Below are 18,527 nucleotides of genomic sequence, written 5' to 3'. Positions count from 1 at the left end.
GCACATATGATAGTTTACTGACATACTACTTCTCTGAAAGGATAGAAAGAGCCAATCCACTGCTACTATCTAAAAGCATGAAATCAGCCTTCAGATTTTTTTCCCTTGGGACTTGACTTTGTAGCTGTCTCAGCTGGCAAACATTTTCCTTAGGTTCTTTAAATAGAAACTATTTTGGTGGGTTTTGGTTGGCTAGATTTTATGGCCTTATGTTATTATAGATCCTGCTGTCTTTAACATGCTTTATCTACTACATTGTTTTGAAGTTCTGTCATGTATCCTGGAATCTGAACCCTAGGAGTGCTAAATACAGCGTTATATTTTATATAACTGTGTTATACCATGTCATTATGTTGTACTGTTTGCCACTTTGGTAGCTGGAGAATTAAAGACCAACAATTAAAAGCAGTGAAGGAAAGTGTCCAATAAATAAATAAATAAGAAATATTAATTACATCTAGGAAATATACATTCATTAATAAAATATTCGACAGACTTCTTGAACATCACATTTATTCACTCCATGACAGATGCCAGATTACCATTGTGCTAATGATGCACACTGCTTACAGAATAAGTAGTTTCCCATGATGTAGCTCAACTTGTTTACAGCTAAGATGACAGTTCAAAAATTCATTCTGAAGAGTGCAAGTTTTAATGATGCACAGGCCTGGCTCCTGAAATAACATAATCTTAATTAGACCAACAATAAATATTTTTTAAAAAAATACTTCTACTTTACTGAAAAAATATGACTTAGAATGATGGGGGAAATCAGCAACCAATCAATTATAATATTACATTTTCCACTGGGCACTACCTAATTGTATTTTCTCATCAGAAGATTCCACCAAATGTTTCTCAATTTTACTCCCCAATTCTGCTCCAGAGTGCCATGTAGACTCTTCATAGCAGACCTAGGTTACACATATGAGATTGAAGTGGGAAGGAAGAGCAGCCTAACTAGCCCATTCATATGATGATGTTGCAGTCAACTCACTATTTTAGACACCTTTAGTATGACTACGTATAACATCTATCAATTATTCTGATACAGAAAATATAACTCAAGCCTGGATAGATATGCAAATCTAAGTGTTATTTTATGCAAATACATAAAATGCTACAATCTAAATAAAATAGCAGAATGCTATGCGTGTTTACTTGGGAATCAATCACACTGTGTTCAATATGTTTCACTTCGTAATACTTATAAACTACAGCATTTTTACACTTTATCCATTCCCTTCCTTAATACACAGCTGTCAGAGCCAGCATATGGAGGACCCAATAACTATTTAATTATAATCAATGCTTCTGTTATCTAGTGGCAGTTTTAACAGGCCTCAACCAAGTAACAGATTTGCTTTTTCTAGCATGTTATGACTGCTTACAACACAAGAATGTGAACACCAGCTGCAAGGCAACAGCTAGAATTGCAGCTACACTCTTCCAGGTATATATGTTGTGAAAGATGATAGTTTAATTTAAATAAGTTTAAATTAATTACAAATGAAAATAATGTATATTCAGAAATAGTGCTATCTGCAAAAAAAAAAAATCACAAAAGTGGAAAAACATGCTTTTGAGAGTTTAAAATGTTATATAGATAAGACACTAAAATGGTGACAAGCACAATTTAATACCAAATGGACTGGATCCAGATTTTAAACCTAAAAAATACCAGTAGCTTCCTTTTATTATAGCATGATTCACTCAGCTTAGCAAATTGACAAGAGATGATTTTTATCTGTCCCCTGAATATTTTATTAAGAGTTGCTTTCGATAGCGAAATGAACAGCATATAAATTTAACAAACTGGCTTGGTTAATCGGTTTAATGGGTTAAATAGAGGTGTCAGGAAGTGCATCCAGTCAGTAAATGCTCAACTCCATCCAGTTGCCCTGACTCTACCCCAAATTAAGGGATTACAGGGCTGTAAAAAGGGAGTTTTTTAATGGATTAAGTAAAAGAAAGGAGACCCAATCATAAAAGTCACTGACAGTTTTTAGAGGTACTCTTTACATTTCCATGTACTATACTATTTTAGTTTCTAGCATTGGGAAAGGAGCCAGCTAGCCTAGATACTTGCCAAGTAAAATCTTAATCTTATTTAATGGATGTACATATTAAGAAAATTGTAGATTCAGAAGAAGTATTACTTTCAGAGCTTTATGTACACACTTGGTACTAATGACTAATGCAGAACCACTGTCAAGTTCTACGTTAAGATCTCAATTAATGAAATGTAATTATGACAGACCTATATATATGTCCAACTATGCTAGCACTTACTCCTCCTTTTGTTTTCCGCTGCTCTTCTTTCAGCTGAATGTTCACCTAAGGATAAAAGAATTTCATTATCAAAAGACCAAACAATAATTTCTAATATATTTAGAGGCATAAGTCATATCAGGACAAAGCTATATTTCAAGAAAAAAATGTATAAAAGAACCTGAATAGTCAAGGCAAATATAACTACAAAAAAATCTGTAAATTTGATTAATACCAGAAATGTTGTAGTCATAGATGAAAAATCTTGATTATTTTAATTCACAATTATACTTTATGATATACAAATACCTGGGACAGGAACTTTCAGGAAAAATATGCCTAAGCCTATATTGTACCGTATTGGGGAAAAAAGCTGTCACACAGCGTTTGTCAATAGGAATGTCAAATATAATTTAAAATCTGTATCAAGAAATTTCACTGAAAGTTTAGATTACCTTTCAATGATCTGGGGTTATTTATTCAATTTAGCAATTTATTTTTTGGACATTTTGACACTAATGTCACTAATGCCTTGAAATCTCACATTTATTATAGATTGCTGAAGAATGTATATTAGGCCCAAATTAGTAACCTGGTTTTATAAGAATTTGAAGAAATAAGATCAAGTTATTATTTTTGCAAAATTTCAGACAAGTTTGATATCCATGAATTGGGTATCCCTTTTGTTTGAACACATCAGATAATGTTTTATTAAGGATTGGTTGAAATCACTGTAAGGCAGTACTAACAATGCAATTCAGGAATTAAAATATTAATTCACATGGCTTGGGGACTAAAAAAAACAAGAGGTGACAGGGGGTGGGGATTTTTTTTCTACCCTGTCAGCTACCCCAGCATAAAGTGCCCCTATTGGGGCCCCAAGCCAGCTGACACAGCCAGGTTTTAAGGCTCTTCTGGAAGGCCAATTTCACTTCCAATGGGAGCATATTTCAAAAGGAGGGGCCACAGCAGACTCCTCCAGGCGAAATTCTTTGGCAGATGGGATCTGAAGTAGGCTTCTTCTGCTGGAGTGAATCCTATTACGGTGAGATAGTTCTTCAGATACCCTGCACCCGTATTATGCAGGGCTTCAAAGGTGACAATCAACACCTTGAATTAGATTTGAAAGCAGATTGGCAACTAATGCAGCTCACAAAACAGCAGTGTTAAATATACCACCCAAAGAGCCTTCAGAACTATCTATGCAACTTTCTGTAGTAGTTGTAGCTTCCTAATAGTCTTCAAGGATAGCCCCATATAGAGTGTGTCGCAGTAATCCAAGTGAGAGATGACACGGGCATGAATGACTGCACACAGTTTAATGTAGCAGTTAAGGTGCTGGTCTAAGAAACCAAGACACAGTGAGTTCTAGTCATGCCTTAGGCATGTAAACCAACTGGGTGACCTTGGGTCAGTCACCCTCTCTCAGCCTAGCCCATGTCACAGGATTGTTGCTAGTGGGAAAATAGAAGAAGGAATGAGTATTAGGTATGTTCACCACCTTGAGTTACTTATAAAGTAATAAAAATGGGATAAAAATCTAATAAATAAATCCAAAATTGCATATGTAACTAAATTCCAAAAAAACAAGCATATAAAATTTACCTCCAAATTCAATTTTGTAATAAAGGTATCCTGTCAAGATTGCAGAAAACACAATAGGCTGAATTTCTTTTGAAGGTTTATACATAGCCCACAACTTTGAAATATTAGCCAGCATCTGTAAGTAGGAACAAAATGAACAGTATTTGAAAGTAAACTAGTGCTTAATAATTTATTAAATTTACATGCCTTTTATATTCAAACTTGTATTTTATTAGTGACCAGAGATACTCTTATTTAAAAAAAACACTTTGAATATGAAGGCTTTATTTAGAATGCATTTAACTTGTTCTTCATTTACCCAAAAAAGTAAGAGTTCTTTTGGATCACACTTGTGGCCTATTATCCAGTAGTTTGTCACAGTGACCAACTACAAGCCTTTGAAAATCCACAAATAGAACATGAAAACCAAAGCCCACCCTTATTAAATATATTTCTCTAGCCTAACAAACAACATCCAGTTTGTAGGATTTTTTATGCATTAACCGTAAACTACATTAAGCACATCTAGTCACCTCTAAATCTTCCATGAAACTATGGCTGCCCAAGCCATAGCTTAGATCCTATATGAGCAAAGGCTCAGAATTAGGTAGCTTTATACATTATTTCCCATCCTACAACAAATATCTCCAGGACAGAAATCAAAATACAACACAGCTGTATGCCACACTGGCAACGCCAATCTACAGTTTTTATAATAGCTTCATGTAGGTATCACACCTAATAAATTCGTACAGCTTTTCCCCAAAGAGAACAAAGGGTATAGAAAATAGGAATTTTCATCTCTAGTGGCAATGAATCTCATATACTTTTTAACAGACACAGGTGGGAACTACAGCTCAGGAAACCGTATTCCTTTAAATAGCTTGTTAGTTGGGTAAAATGCTACCAGACTCGAGTTTTGCCATCATGGACTAAAAGGCTCTCCTACTATAAGGTAGGGCAGGAGTGAAAGTGAGGTAGTAAGTCCTCTGTCATAATAGCTGGAAGTGGCTTCTGACTACGCAGGCAGAAGTTTTTCCGCGGCCCGGAGGGAGGAGGTTTTGTATGCTTCCTGCATCTCGTGGATGGGGCTTCGATTGCTTGCGCGGCCCGGTTGCTGGCATATCACGGCCCAGTGTTGGTCCACGGACCGGGAGTTGGAGATCCTCGGACTACTGTGTCTTTATGCTCCTTAGACCCATCCCGGTAACCTTCACCAACAACGGAGCGTTAATTTCGTTCGCAAGCGATGGGGATACTCCCAAGGCACAGGATGGGGCGTTGCTAGACAGCAAAAGTTAAAAAAAAAATCTCCTAGCCAACCCGCTATTCCCAAAAGATAACATCTAACCCACCTTCAAAGTCAGAGAAACCCTAAGAATAAAAGGTCACAAACGGATGATTGTAGAGTAAGAATGGCGCAAGGCCTACTGGGTACGGAAGCAGCGTCTGCCTAGAACGGCTCTTCATCCGGTTTTGGCCGCCTATAGCACCCCCTGTCCAGGAGGCTTACGCTAAAGAGTCGCTTCCCGCCGCGCAAATGCTGGACGTTGCAGAAAAAGACACCTTGGTCTGGCTTATTTTCTGCAGATTTCATTTCTTCCGAATACCAGGGACAATTCGGGGCACAGACACCGTTGTGGAAGGAAGCCCTATTCTTTCTCCACGGGCAGGAGCATTAACTACCACTTGAGTTTAGAAAATACATTTATGATTTCAGTTCGATTCAGTGCGTAGAGGAAAATAAGCCTGCCAAATTCAATAGAGTATATCCAAGAGAGGTTGAAATACCAAGGGCGCTAATAGGCGGATTAATTCTGTTTTATTTGATTAATTGGCGCTATATTTTAAGTCGACTTGAATAGGATCGGGCTGCCCACGTGACTAACGCTTTGCATAGTCTGCTCTGTCCCGGATAATTCATACTGGTTTAAAATGTATTCCTCAATGATACGCTCATATAAATTCAGTGTGAATCCTCCCAAAAATATGCGTAGAACTGTAATTGTTTCGGTTTACAATTAAAGCTTAAAGTATGTGCTTTTCACTTCAAAAGTTACTGATTTCAATAGAATTTATTCCTAAGTAAATATTTAGGATCTAAGCTATGGCTTAGGCAGCCATAATTTCATGGAAGATTCAGAGGTGACTAGATGCACTTAATGTAGTTTATGGTTAACACATAAAAAATCCTACAAACTGGATGTTGTTTGTTAGGCTAGAGAAATATATTTAATAAGGGTGGGCTTTGGTTTTCATGTTCTATTTGTGGATTTTCAAAGGCTTGTAGTTGGTCACTGTGGCAAACTACTGGATAATAGGCCACAAGTGTGTTCCAAAAGAACTCTTAACTCAGACCAATCCAGTATCAGATTGGGAAAGACTCAATTAGATCCTTCATAAACTAAATACCATTTTTATTCCATGATCTGCACCATTTTTAATACTGAGGCATGGCAGAATAACTCATCCCAGTTAACTGTCATTATACTGGTTTTAGTGTGGTTAGGATTATCCAGCACTTCTGCAAGGCCTCAAGTTGGAGAACACAGCTTAAAATAAACACTTCTTAGGGGGAAATGCACATCGTCTTTAAAATATTACGTAGTTTTACTCTCAATAGGATTTACCTCTGTTTAAGCATGCATAACATGAAATGCAGATTCATAAATCTCTTAAATTCACTTCCTATATTTTCAACTTACCTATGCAAGAGCTTGTCTTTATCATAAATCTGAAGGTTAGTTATAGATCTGACAGATTGCAGGATGTCTAGTTTGGCAGGTGAATATTACATAGGAGGAAGGGGAGACATGGCTGTTGAATTTATTTCAGCTGTTGAGACATGTTGCTGACATAGTTTGAGGCTTGTATTAAATTCAGATGGTTAACAATAAAAGATAGGAAGACTCCATTTTAAATTTTAATCTTGATCTTATTGAAGTTTATGGAATGTAGTTTGAAAGGTTTTGTAAAATTCTATAGACTTATCATTTTTGAAATGCACTGTTAAGCTGTGTTCATTGCAGAACACTAATTAGTAATTAACTGAACCACGGTTCATTATTTTAACTGGATTTATATACATGCTAAATTGCAAATTAGCTAACATTTTATTTTAGCATTTTGTGTAAATCTAGCTGGAATGCCTGAACAATTGTATAAAGTTTCAGAGAACAAATTATAGTGGTACCTCGGTACTCATCTTTAATTGGTTCAGGGAGCTGCGATGAGTATCAAAAACAATGAATACCAAACAATTTTTTCCCATAAGGAATAATTTAATGAGTCACAAGGCAGCCGACACTGACAAGTTCTAACTTATGCATCGAGTACCAAACAAACAATACAGGGATAAATTTTTCACGTCAAGATGCCTTGAGTACCAAATTTGATGAGTTTCAAAGCAGTTGAGTACCAAGGTACCACTGTATTATAATGGAACAGCTGTAGTACTAATTAAGGACATTTTGCAGTTAAATACTAGTTTATAGATGAACAAAGTCTAAATTAGAGTTACAAAACAAACTGCAACCTTGTTTATATCCTAATAACTCCAGGTGAATTCTGCAGCTAGCCTTTTGATACTGGTAAGCTTGCTAGTGAATCTTTGGAGGTAGGAATACACATATGACTGTTAGCCATGAGGCATGGTTGCACAGTGGTTAGAATGCAGTATTGCAGGCTCATTCTCCTTCTTGCCAGGAATTCAATCCTGATGGGGTTCAAGGTTGATTCAGCCTTCCATCCTTCTGAAGTTGGCAAAATGAGGACCCAGATTGTTCAGGACACTATGGTGACATTTGTAAACCACTTAGGGCTCTAAAGCACTATGAAGCTGTATATAATCTAAGTGCTATTGCTATCTACATTCTCAACATTGTAAATATATATTGAAATAATTAAGCTAAATTATTTCTTGCAGCTTTGTGGATTTCTAAAAATAAGGGGAACTGGGTACAACATGCTAGATCAAACTTCCCTAACATTGCACCTTCTTCTATTAAGACCAGATACCAATTTGCTTGATCAGCAGCCTGAGAATCCCATCAAAAAAACACTAAGTGCAATACAAACATACCCTTTTCTGCTGTGTTCTCATGTTACAGGTGATCCTTAACTTACAACTACAATTAAGACCAGAACTTCCATTGTTAAGCAAGGTGGTGATTAAGTGAGTCACAACCAATTTTACCTTTTCCCCATGTAGTTGTTAAGTTGAATCACTGTAGATGTTAAGTGAACCATATAGTCATGAAGCAAATCCACTTTCTCCTTTTGACATTGCTGATCAGAGGCCAGCTGGGAAGGTTGCAAAATGGTGATCACATGATCCTGAGATGCTTAATGTGTTGTAAATATGTGCTGGTTGCCAAGCTCCTGGATTTTTATCATGTGACTATGGGGATGCTACATCATTTTTTTTCCAGTGATGTAACTTCAAATGGTTGTGAAACAAAAGTTTGTTAAAACAAGGCTTATCTGTAATATCTTCAACTGATACCCTTCCCATATCTGAGACTTAGGTCTACTTAATTGCACAGGTGTATTTTTCCTCTTATTCTAACACATTTTTTTTTTGTGCTTGATGCAATCTTAACATGTTTCACCAATTATTCCATTAGCATGCTCTGGTGATTCCTGGAAGAGGGGGAGGGATGGTCAGATAAGCTCTACTGGGCAATTTTTACATTGTGATCCCTGGACAATCATTTAGATGGCTTGGCTTGGTACATGGGGAAACTGTTCTTTCAAGTTGTACTTCTCCTGTCCCCATCATGTCTGCAAGCTGATAAGGTTTTTAAAGTGAACCAGGCTTTGAAAGTGAGATCAGCCTACCAGGAGGTTGGATGAAGAGACAGAATCCTGCTTCCCAGCACAGCCATTTAATTCCATTAGATGTTATGTGGGTTCCTTTAATAATAAGTCTGTTTTTTTAAAAAATAAAGGCTAAATTTGGGGTTAAAAAACAGCCAGCTGATATGCCTTGGCTTGCATGGTGCAGCAGGAACAAGAATCTGGCAAAATTCCCCCTCATCTATTGTCAGGTTGCACTGCATGATGTTGGCAGAAGATCTCTTCCACCCTAGTCACAAGTTCCTTCTAACTCTATCAAATATGCAGTGTAGTTTTGAAATGCTAAAGCCAGAAGTTGTAATGTAGCTTGGGATAACAAATTCCAGAATTCCTGGTTAGGAGTTCTGGGAGATATAAAACAAAGCTAAAATGTGAATAATAATTAATAGTAGTAGTAGTAGTAATAGTAAAGTTGGAAGAGACCTTGGAGGTCATCTAGTCCAACCCCCTGCTCAGGCAGGAAACCCTATACCATTTCGAACAAATGGCTGTCCAGTCTCTTCTTAAAAACCTCCAGTGTTGGAGCATTCACCGCTTCTGGAGGCAGGTTGTTCCACTGGTTAATTGTTCTGTCAGGAAGTTTCTCCTTAGTTCTAGGTTGCTTCTCGCCTTGATTAGTTTCCACCCGTTACTTCTTGTCCTGCCTTCAGGCGCTTTGGAAAATAGCTTGACTCTTTCTTCTTTGTGGCAGCCCCTGAGATATTGGAACACTGCTATCATGTCCCCCATCATCTTTCTCTTCATTAAACTAGACATACCCAATTCCAGCAGCCTTTCCTTATATGCTTTAGCCTCCAGTCCCCTAATCATCTTTGTTGCTCTTCTCTGTACTCTTTTCTAGAGTCTCAACATCTTTTTTACATCGTGGGGACCAAAACTGGATGCAGTATTCCAAGTGTGGCCTTACCAAGGCATTGTAAAGTGGTATTAACACTTCACATGATCTTGGTTCTATCCCTGTTAACGCAGCCTAGCGCTGTGTTGGCCTTTTTGGCAGCTGCAGCACACTGCTGGCTCATATTTAGGTGATTGTTAGTTGATGGCTCAGCTGGAATAGTTGACTTATAGTTTATTTGTGCAAATGCATCCATTTGGGTTAACCTATAGGCCAGTTAACCCCAATTAATGAGTTACACAGGCACATCTAACTGCAATTTTATGCAATTGGAATTCACTTACCACTGATCACATTATGGATAGCTTCTATCTATCTATCTATCTATCTATCTATCTATCTATCTATCTATCTATCTATCTATCTATCTATCTATCTCCAAGTGGTATGATATAGATTGCAACCCTAACTAACTTTGAGTACTCGTAAATTCCCAAGACATTAAATCACCAAGCAGCCCATTGTATTTTACAATAGTGTGTTGAGTGAACATTACATAACCACATAGTCTATGGTTCAACGAATCTAGTATATTAAAGGAAACTGGTTAAAATAATCAAGGAGAACATGCAAACCTAACTCCGTATTTGCGTGTGGTTTTACTATAAGACTGCGGTAGTCTACACTGAATACAATCGGAATTACTTCCAAGCTCAATCCTGCGCTCTTCTCAGAAATAAAGCTCCTTATTTTCAGTGCATCTTACTCTCAGGTAAGCGTGCCTAGGAGATACAATACCAAACTAAGAACCCGAAATCGAGCTAAGTAGAAAGCAACCACGCTAGTTTCAGGTTTATTGAACAAATGCAAGAATCTCGAAGTCTAATTGGGCACGTGGCTGTAGCCGGGCGGGGCCCGCTAATTAGTTCAGCGCAGGTCGGCTGGCTGGCCGAACGGTAGGATAGTTTTGTTGGCGGGTTCTCAAAGTTGAGCCATGTTGCGAAAACTCACCGTAGATCAGATCAACGATTGGTTCACAATTGGCAAAGCGGTCAGCGGGGTGGAATTCTTGGGGGGCGAACTCCCGGCTGCTGGCTTTGCTCATCATCTCGAGGAATCTGTGAAAGAGACGGCGCCTGCTGCTAATGTGTAAGTAGGCCGGGACCCACAGCAAAACTAGTTCTCCATCGAGCGCACGGGTCATAGTATAAGCTGCTTAAAAAAGTCCAAAACTGCCCAGGTTCTTTGCTGTTTAATGGTATAAATAAAGCCCCCATCCATCAATAGGATGGATTTCACCACTGCACAAGTTCTACCAACAGTATTAAGCACGATTTGTTTTTAGAAATAGAATATCCCCCCCCCCTTCCCGCCCGTAATAATCTGATCGTGGCCTGCCTCAAATTGCGAATGTTTGTATAATATACAAACATTAGCATCTTCAAACATAAGTTTGAAGATGCTGCAACGCGTTTGTTTCTGAATTACAACTAGCTTCTACAAACAGCACTACAGAACTAAAAAAAATAAGCTCTGTGCTACCCGAAAAGTGTGTGTGTATAAAAAAATGCATACGTATGTCTATAAACAATCTATATAAATGGTCAGAACGTCAAATAATATAGTGCTGTTTTCTTGTTTAAAGGAGAGAGAAATAAGAGTGGGAATTGCTTCTTTCTGAGTTGGGCTCAACTTGGCCTGATTATATAAACTTCAAGCAGCATATTTGTCTAAGGTTTTGGTTTTAGACATTTTTAAAGTTTATCACTCTCAGCTTGCCAGAACTTCAGTTTTACCAAATACATTGATTGTGTTCACACATAATATAGTGATAAGCCATAACTTTCTGATGATTTATTTAATAAAATACAATTGGTTATGTACACACAGCACAGCAGACTAAATCCAAGCCACAGTAGGGTTTATAGTACAGTAATGTGCATATTCAGCCATTATGAGCACCATATACAGCATACTAGTAATTCTTAGAGAATTCTTGCACCCATGTCTGTTCATAGAAATAAATTGTCTATTGTGAGAATAAACCCTGAGCTAGATAGATCTTGGATTTGATCTATCCATCTCAACAACCATTTTCATTGACCTCTTGCTCTGTAAATGTAAAATTACTGTACAGTGTGCCTACAGTTCTCACAGTTCATTTGAGCCTATAACTCTGTTTATAGAATTTTAAATTCTAAGAGTACTCATGGTTATAATCTCATGTCTCTTTATAGAGAGAATTGAAAATAAATTGAATAGCTATATTATCCTGGTAATGTTAGCCTGTTTAAATGATAACAGTGTTGTTGTAGTAGTGTAATAAGTATTTTAACTGTAAATAAAGCAAATGAGAACTCTTTATGGAGAAACAGTGAGAAAAACATTTCAATCTTACATAAATTAACATTGTGCTTTTTTCATGCTGCCTGTTTCTAATTTGAGATTTGAGTCCTGAAGAATAATACATTTGTCAACATGTTTGCAAAGAAGAACATCATAGATCAAATGAGATTTATTCACAGTAAGAGTATGCTAACCAGCTTTTAAATAATATTTTTATTTGTTACTTTAACTTTACAGTTTTATAATATTATTTTCAGACAGTGAAACAAAAAAATACTAATGAGAAAGAAACACCTTGTAGCCCTCTTTTTCTACTACTTCTTAATGTTCACAATTGTTTAATTGCTTTTAGTGTAGAGCCTAACTAGAGGTTTCCAAATCAATACTGTTGAGTAAATTCATACAACATATATTAACCAACCATATTTTTTAGTTTAGCATGTTGTACATACTTAGCCATTGACTTAACATTTTTAAGTTATGACTATTCTTTGAAATTAACCCTGAGGAGCCTGACTAGTTCTGTATCTGCAGACATGACACTGACAGAATCATTCATTTAGTTAGATTTTTAACCATCATCCAAATCTCTCTCTCTCTGTCTCTCTCATACTAACCTTATTCATGGTTTTTCAAAACATATATGTCATTTGGTAAAAAAAAATTCTATTTTTAGCAATTTAAAAAATCCCAGTTCTCTGCGAATCTAGATTTCATCTTTCATAAAAAAATTACAGCATAAAATCTAAATTGTGTGGATCGGAGGCAAAGGAAAAAAAGGAGTTCTTTTTTGGTAATAAAGGATTGTAAGCTATAATATAACTACTGCATCTGCTTTTCTATCAAACTATTGCAGAAAGGAATTTTGGCTTATATAGCCACTTTTTTTAGAACCTGTGAATTAATACCATCTCAAATCATTCTATATAGGGATAAAGTTTTTACTAAATTTCTGCAGGGTTTAAATAAAACTATCATGCAGGTTTTGCAGAGATTTATCTTCCCCTTCTCTTTCAGGTTTTAATTTTGTGCCAGTGCAAATAATACTCCAGCATTAGTCTGGCTTCTATTTGCATCCTCCACAGCAGTATTTCTCATTCATGTGGGACGTTTAAGATGTAAGGACTTCAACTCCCACAATTGGCTGGCTGGAGAATTCTGGGAGTTGAAATCAACATATCTTACAGCTGCTGAGGTTGAAAAACATTGCTCCACAGTATCCCAGATGTAGTCTCATGCCAGGGAATTGTGGAGAGCACATCGTAGCCATAATCAAAGGGAGAAATATATATTTGTCTTAAATCAGTGATTAAAACTTAAAATGTGTACACATTTTTTCCAATGGTGTGTCAAAATAAAAAAAATGTCCTTTGGGTGCTAGTGTATCTTTGGCATCTTTTACTAGTGGTTTTTTTTTTTAAGGCAAAAGATGGTGCTATTGTTGTGACCTGCTTTAGGCCTCTGTAAAGCCTACCTGTTTCCAGTCTATTAAAAACAGGATCTTTTACAAAATGGATTATTTTCTTCCTTTTAAGTTTTCAGATTTGAGTTCAATATCTTTGTTTTGAAAATATTGCATTGTAAGCAAATCGCAAGATAAAAATCTGTCAATATTTTTCATTGTGACTATTTTTCAGAACATTGCTAAGTTTTTAATTTGTTCTTGCATATTTAGAGGGGCAAAATAAATGGCATTAAAGACAGCCAACATAGTCAAGATGGTGGACTCAGAGTGACAATATCCAGCTTCTAATCCTTCCTTGGTCCCAGAAGTCAGCTGGGTGACCTTGGACTAATCACTCTCTCAGTCCACATCAGCATCAGGCTGTAAAATAAGACAGCTGATAAACAAAAACCCTCATGGCATCATGCATTGTTAAGCTTTGCTCTAATAATTAGGTGAATACACTGAAAACAAGGGGATCCTGCAGTCATGCAGGATTAATGCTAAGAAAAACAATAAAACCTCCACAAAAAAAGTCTGCTATAAGAAAGATATTAATGTGACACTATTAGTTAGTATAAAAGCATCCATCCGATTTATTTAAGGACTATGCCAGCTGTAGTTAATAAGTTTAAATTTGCATTTATGAGGATAGTGGGATGGGAAGATAATTTTGGAGTATTGAATCATTATAGAATGATTACAGCCAAGCTGAATGAATATTAGCATAGAGAAAATAATTAACTTGATGGGTAGTAATAGGGAAGATTCCGGATTCTGTGGGAGAATGTTGGAAGGATGCCTTGTGTATTTTTGTCAACATAGCTGGATACAGTTGGGATTTCCTCTTTGTCCATTTTCCTGGAGTTGGTGTTGGATGCTGCGAATTGGCTGGAGCAATTGGGGTTCCAAGCATCAGTCAGTTGATCTTGTTGAGCTTCTTTTTCAAGATTAGTAAGGAATTCTTTTAAAACTTGTTTGAATAAATAAACAATTTCCCAGGGTAAAACATCATTTTCTGCTAGAACCTCTCGAAATCTAGAAAAGGAAAGAGAAGAAAGAAAAGGCAAATAGCTTGAAATTTATTAGCATGTATTCACCTTGTCTTAAAAATGTAGGGACAGAGAAGATATAATATCCTTTTTAGCAACGCTTTCTAAAGAAAACAACAATAACAAGGAATAGGAAAGAATGATGTTTGCAATACAATCAGCTGAAGCATTTTTTTTTTCTGTGTTAAGTTGTCCAAGCAAGTTGATTCAGACTGACATTTCCCTGGAGCCCTTTTCTAGGATCAGAGAGAAAGCAGTGAATAGTTCAGGGTTTTGTTTTAAATTCTATATGATTGATATATGTTGAAAATATATATATCACACACACATACCTGTGTGTGTTTATGTGTGTGTATGTAGGAGAATTGTAGAGAAACTTGTTTTGTGATCAAAACAATCTTATTCTCATCAAAATTGCATGAAACAAATGTGAATCAGTTTATAATGAAAATCATACCATGCAGATTTTAAAACTGGGCACAGGATAAAAATTTAGTCTATGAATATGAAGGCAAATGTTTAGCAAAAGAAACAGACAAATTAGCGCTCTAAATATTAGAGCTGTGAATATGTAGTAAGCATTTAAGTGGTATGTACTGAATTGTTACATTTAATCATTTTGCCAAACTCAAAATTATTCTTTTTCTATTTTGTGGGGAAATCTTGGAAATTCCTTCATTGCTTGCTATTTAATTGAACAAATGAAATCCTAACAATGCTTTTTGAGATGTCAGAACCAATACAGAGAGTCTTATGAATAAGATTGTATATATAGCCAGAAAGTAAGTTTCTTTGAACTCAGTTCAAAGAATTATTCTTTTAGTTTGAAGCATAATAGTTTTGAATTAATTTGAAACTGTTTTCTTGTAGGAACAACATTTAATATGAAGCTACAAAGATGGGGTCCCTTTTCCTTTTTCCTCAAGCTTATGTGATAACTATATAGATAAAATAGATTTACCTGCTGAGTATGATTCCAGTTTGACATGGTTGGATTTGAGAGCAAAGAATTTCAAGTTGTCGTTGTTCAGTAGCTGGGATAGTTATTTTAAAATTTTGGTAGCTCCTTATTCCATTGTAATCACTTTCAGGATTTTGAATTTTGTGTCCACTTTCAATCTCCTGTATCAGCTGCTCACGTTCTTTCAAATGCCATTTTAGTTCTCTCAGAAGTGTCTTTGTCACAACTTCTGAGCCAGAGTATTGTCCACTTTTGTAAGAATAACTTTTTGGCCATTTCATCCAGCCAAAGAATGGCATTTTGACAACTATTTAAAAAATAGAAACAAAAGGAGACATGCACATACCAATGCCAAAAGGTGAGTTGGAAAATTGGTTCTCGGGAATTTCTCACTTCAGTTTGATAGTCAAATATTGTAATGTTACCCATTTGCACATAGCCGGACAGTTTTAAATTGCTAATATATTTATCCATGTTTAAATGGACTCAGTAGAGCTTATTTCTGAATACCCGTGTACATAGGATTGTGCTGTCAGTAATAGTGCAATCAAAGTGTAATTGTATCCCTCCTAGAAACCAGATTGATATTTAAAATATTCTACTTTAGCTTTATCTTATTTTGTTCTGTCTGAGTATATTTAATCTTTGTAGCAGCTTTTGAAGGAACTGGCTAAGTCCATCTCAATTCAATATTTCTGTTTTCAAAAACAAAGACAATTTAAGCTATAGTATTCGGTATGTGTCCAAATATAATTTGTTCTGAACTCCATTCTAAATGTAAACAAAACAAAAAAAAAAACCAATTCAAAATCTTCTAGATAATATCTATAAAAATAACATCTGCTATGAGAAATCTCTAGATTTTAGAGAAAAAGATTAGTTTATATATATTTGCAGATTAACAAATATATGCAATTAAAATGTGTTAATTTTTATGGAATCCCAAAATCCATGGATATTTTGAGTAACTCTTAAGAGATTTATATTTTTATTTTAGTCCATCAAAATTTTTTCATTAAAATTATTCTTATACTTACTGTACTTGTAGAAAAGAATCTTATTTCACCAGCAAGATTATAGATGAGTTCTGCTTGATGTGATGATTGTTTATTCCAGTATGTTCTGTCTCAGACAAGTATTCCTCATTTTCTCATTTAAGAAAAATGTATTATCCCAGCTTTTAAAATAACTTAATTCCTTCTATCAGCAGAGAATCAGAACCCTCTGACACGGATTCCTCTGAAATTCTTTCCACAAAGCCCATTCAGAGTTTCTGCCTTTCCATACAGACTTTGTCCTGAGCCAGTGAGAACAGTTTCAAAAGCTTTCTATGGATGCTAAATGTATTGTCTATAGTCATATTGAATAATCATAGTCTGAAACCAAGCCAGATGTGCTCCCAGCTAAAGTAAAACTGTCGGTTGGATGATGTGATGCTTGGATGTGCATAGCTGTAGGTCACAGTTCATTGCTGTATTTTTATGCCCTGTTGTGCTCTAAAAATAACCCAGTTGCTTTTTGTCATTGGACTAAACTTTGAAACAATTTTGGCTGAATTTGTACTTTGGGTGTTTGTATTAATTTACAGTGACAAGATAAATTATTGCGCTGCTCAGTTTACCTAATCATTGTTATACCAATACATGCATATACACATCTGGCATATACACTACAATTAACACGATTTGTGTAATCTCATCTCAAGTAAATTTATGTCAGTCTAAGACTACACTAATCAGTATACAGAGAGATTCTTAGTGTATACTGTCGATGGCTAAATTAATCCCTCTGCTAAAGTAAATAAGTGAAATTCTTATTTATAGTTCACAGCTGTTATCAAGTTTGTGAATTCTTTTTGCTAACCTAACGTATTTAAAGAAGCAACTCGTTCCTCTAGAATTTGAGAAAAATGATGTGAAAGTTGTGCTTTTTTTAAAAAAAAAAAATATCCTAATGTCAGTGTCATTGAACTTAGAAGTTGCCTTACATTATGTAATCACAATTCTTTCTTCATCTAGATCAGTATTGCACATTCTACAACAGGATTCATACATTGCACTAAATTGTGCTTCATTGAATGAAATATAGTCTGCTGGAATTACATAACATACAGCTATAAAGCAACCACTTCCCACAGTTCCTCTAAGAGGGAGATGGGCAGTTCCACAATGTGATTGGTAGGTAGGTAGATAGATAGATAGATAGATGGTATATGAGACTTTGTGTATTGTTATTTCTTTCTTTTAAGACAGCAAATACAGTAATTCATCCTTTGCATCAGAATCTGGGACATCGGGGTCCTGTTAATGCAAAATGGTTGTTTCAACATGCAGTTGAAATCCTGGCAAGCAATTTAGATTTTAGCTCTGTTGAGAAAATAAATGTTCATATCTAATCCTAGATTTTCCTTCCATACTTGTTCTTACTTTCTTGCTTAATTTGCCTGTGCTTTGTTAAGGCTGGAGAGGAGGTTGAGTAGGTGATTTCCAATTTAATATTTTATCTTTTCTTAGCACACACAAAAATCTCAGCTATTTTCCCATTTCCTTTAGTAGATTTCTTGCTATAAATACCAAGAACAAATACGGAACACATCTTAATACTTTTCATTGGCAGTAGTCTCTTTTTATAAGAATTGGTCTCACCTGGTTAACCCCCTTTCAAAAGTGTTGAATTGAACTGTTGTTGAAAAATATTCCTGAAAATCTGGTCTAGATGTCATGCTGTATAAAGGGTGGCATCTGTGGCTGTTATTAAAACTGATATTGCTTATATGTCAGAAAAATTCAAATGCCAGTACTAATCATCCTCAGTTGGAAGGTTTTCACATTGCATTGTGTGTGGTGCTATAAAAAGTAGAGAAAGGAGTTGGATGTAGAATGACAGAATGCCTTTGTAAATTTTCAGACAAAATTAAAATGTTTTTTGCCATCTCTTTGCTGGCATAGTTGCCAGGTCAATAACAACTCTTTTTTTATTGTGAAAGCTAAATAGTGGTGATAAGTTGCATTAGAAAAAAGAACATACTTTGTATAATGTGAGCTGTTCTGCAGAATAATCAAGAAACTAATATTGTGTAGGATTAAGGATTCAGAAAACAATCTGTTGGAAATGCTTGATTACTTAAATAGTATGGACAGAAAATGATATATATTTTAGAATTCAGTATTCAAT

General features: G+C 35.7%; 2 protein-coding genes and 1 long non-coding RNA gene across 4 annotated transcripts in view; 1 reads left to right on the top strand and 2 right to left on the bottom strand.

Moving 5' to 3' along the window:
• Positions 1 to 496: 496 nt before the first annotated feature.
• Positions 497 to 5,348, bottom strand: LOC120319754. Its single transcript, XR_005559824.1, has 4 exons — positions 5,214 to 5,348; positions 3,880 to 3,994; positions 2,296 to 2,340; positions 497 to 677 (listed from the first exon to the last, which is right to left on the bottom strand). It is a non-coding gene; the product is annotated as an uncharacterized LOC120319754 (long non-coding RNA).
• Positions 5,349 to 10,487: 5,139 nt separating this feature from the next.
• Positions 10,488 to 18,527, top strand: part of TDRD9 (tudor domain containing 9) — an 86,039-nt gene continuing 77,999 nt past the window's right edge. For both annotated transcript variants that reach the window (XM_039368940.1, XM_039368939.1), the window contains exon 1: positions 10,488 to 10,699. In XM_039368940.1, coding sequence (XP_039224874.1) covers positions 10,545 to 10,699 — 155 coding nt within the window. In that variant the 5' untranslated portion in view covers positions 10,488 to 10,544. The remainder of the gene's footprint in view (positions 10,700 to 18,527) is intronic.
• Positions 11,276 to 16,719, bottom strand: RD3L (RD3 like). The gene is made up of 3 exons (XM_039368941.1): positions 16,391 to 16,719; positions 15,354 to 15,660; positions 11,276 to 14,378 (listed from the first exon to the last, which is right to left on the bottom strand). The coding sequence occupies exons 2-3, from the start codon at positions 15,650 to 15,652 to the stop codon at positions 14,081 to 14,083; spliced, it is 597 nt and encodes a 198-aa protein (XP_039224875.1). The 5' UTR covers positions 15,653 to 15,660; positions 16,391 to 16,719; the 3' UTR covers positions 11,276 to 14,080.

The sequence above is a fragment of the Crotalus tigris genome, unplaced genomic scaffold (assembly GCF_016545835.1).
Source record: "Crotalus tigris isolate CLP2741 ecotype Arizona unplaced genomic scaffold, ASM1654583v1 scf7180000020955.813331, whole genome shotgun sequence".
Lineage (NCBI taxonomy): Eukaryota > Metazoa > Chordata > Lepidosauria > Squamata > Viperidae > Crotalus > Crotalus tigris.
This window is presented reverse-complemented; position numbering and strand designations above follow the sequence as displayed.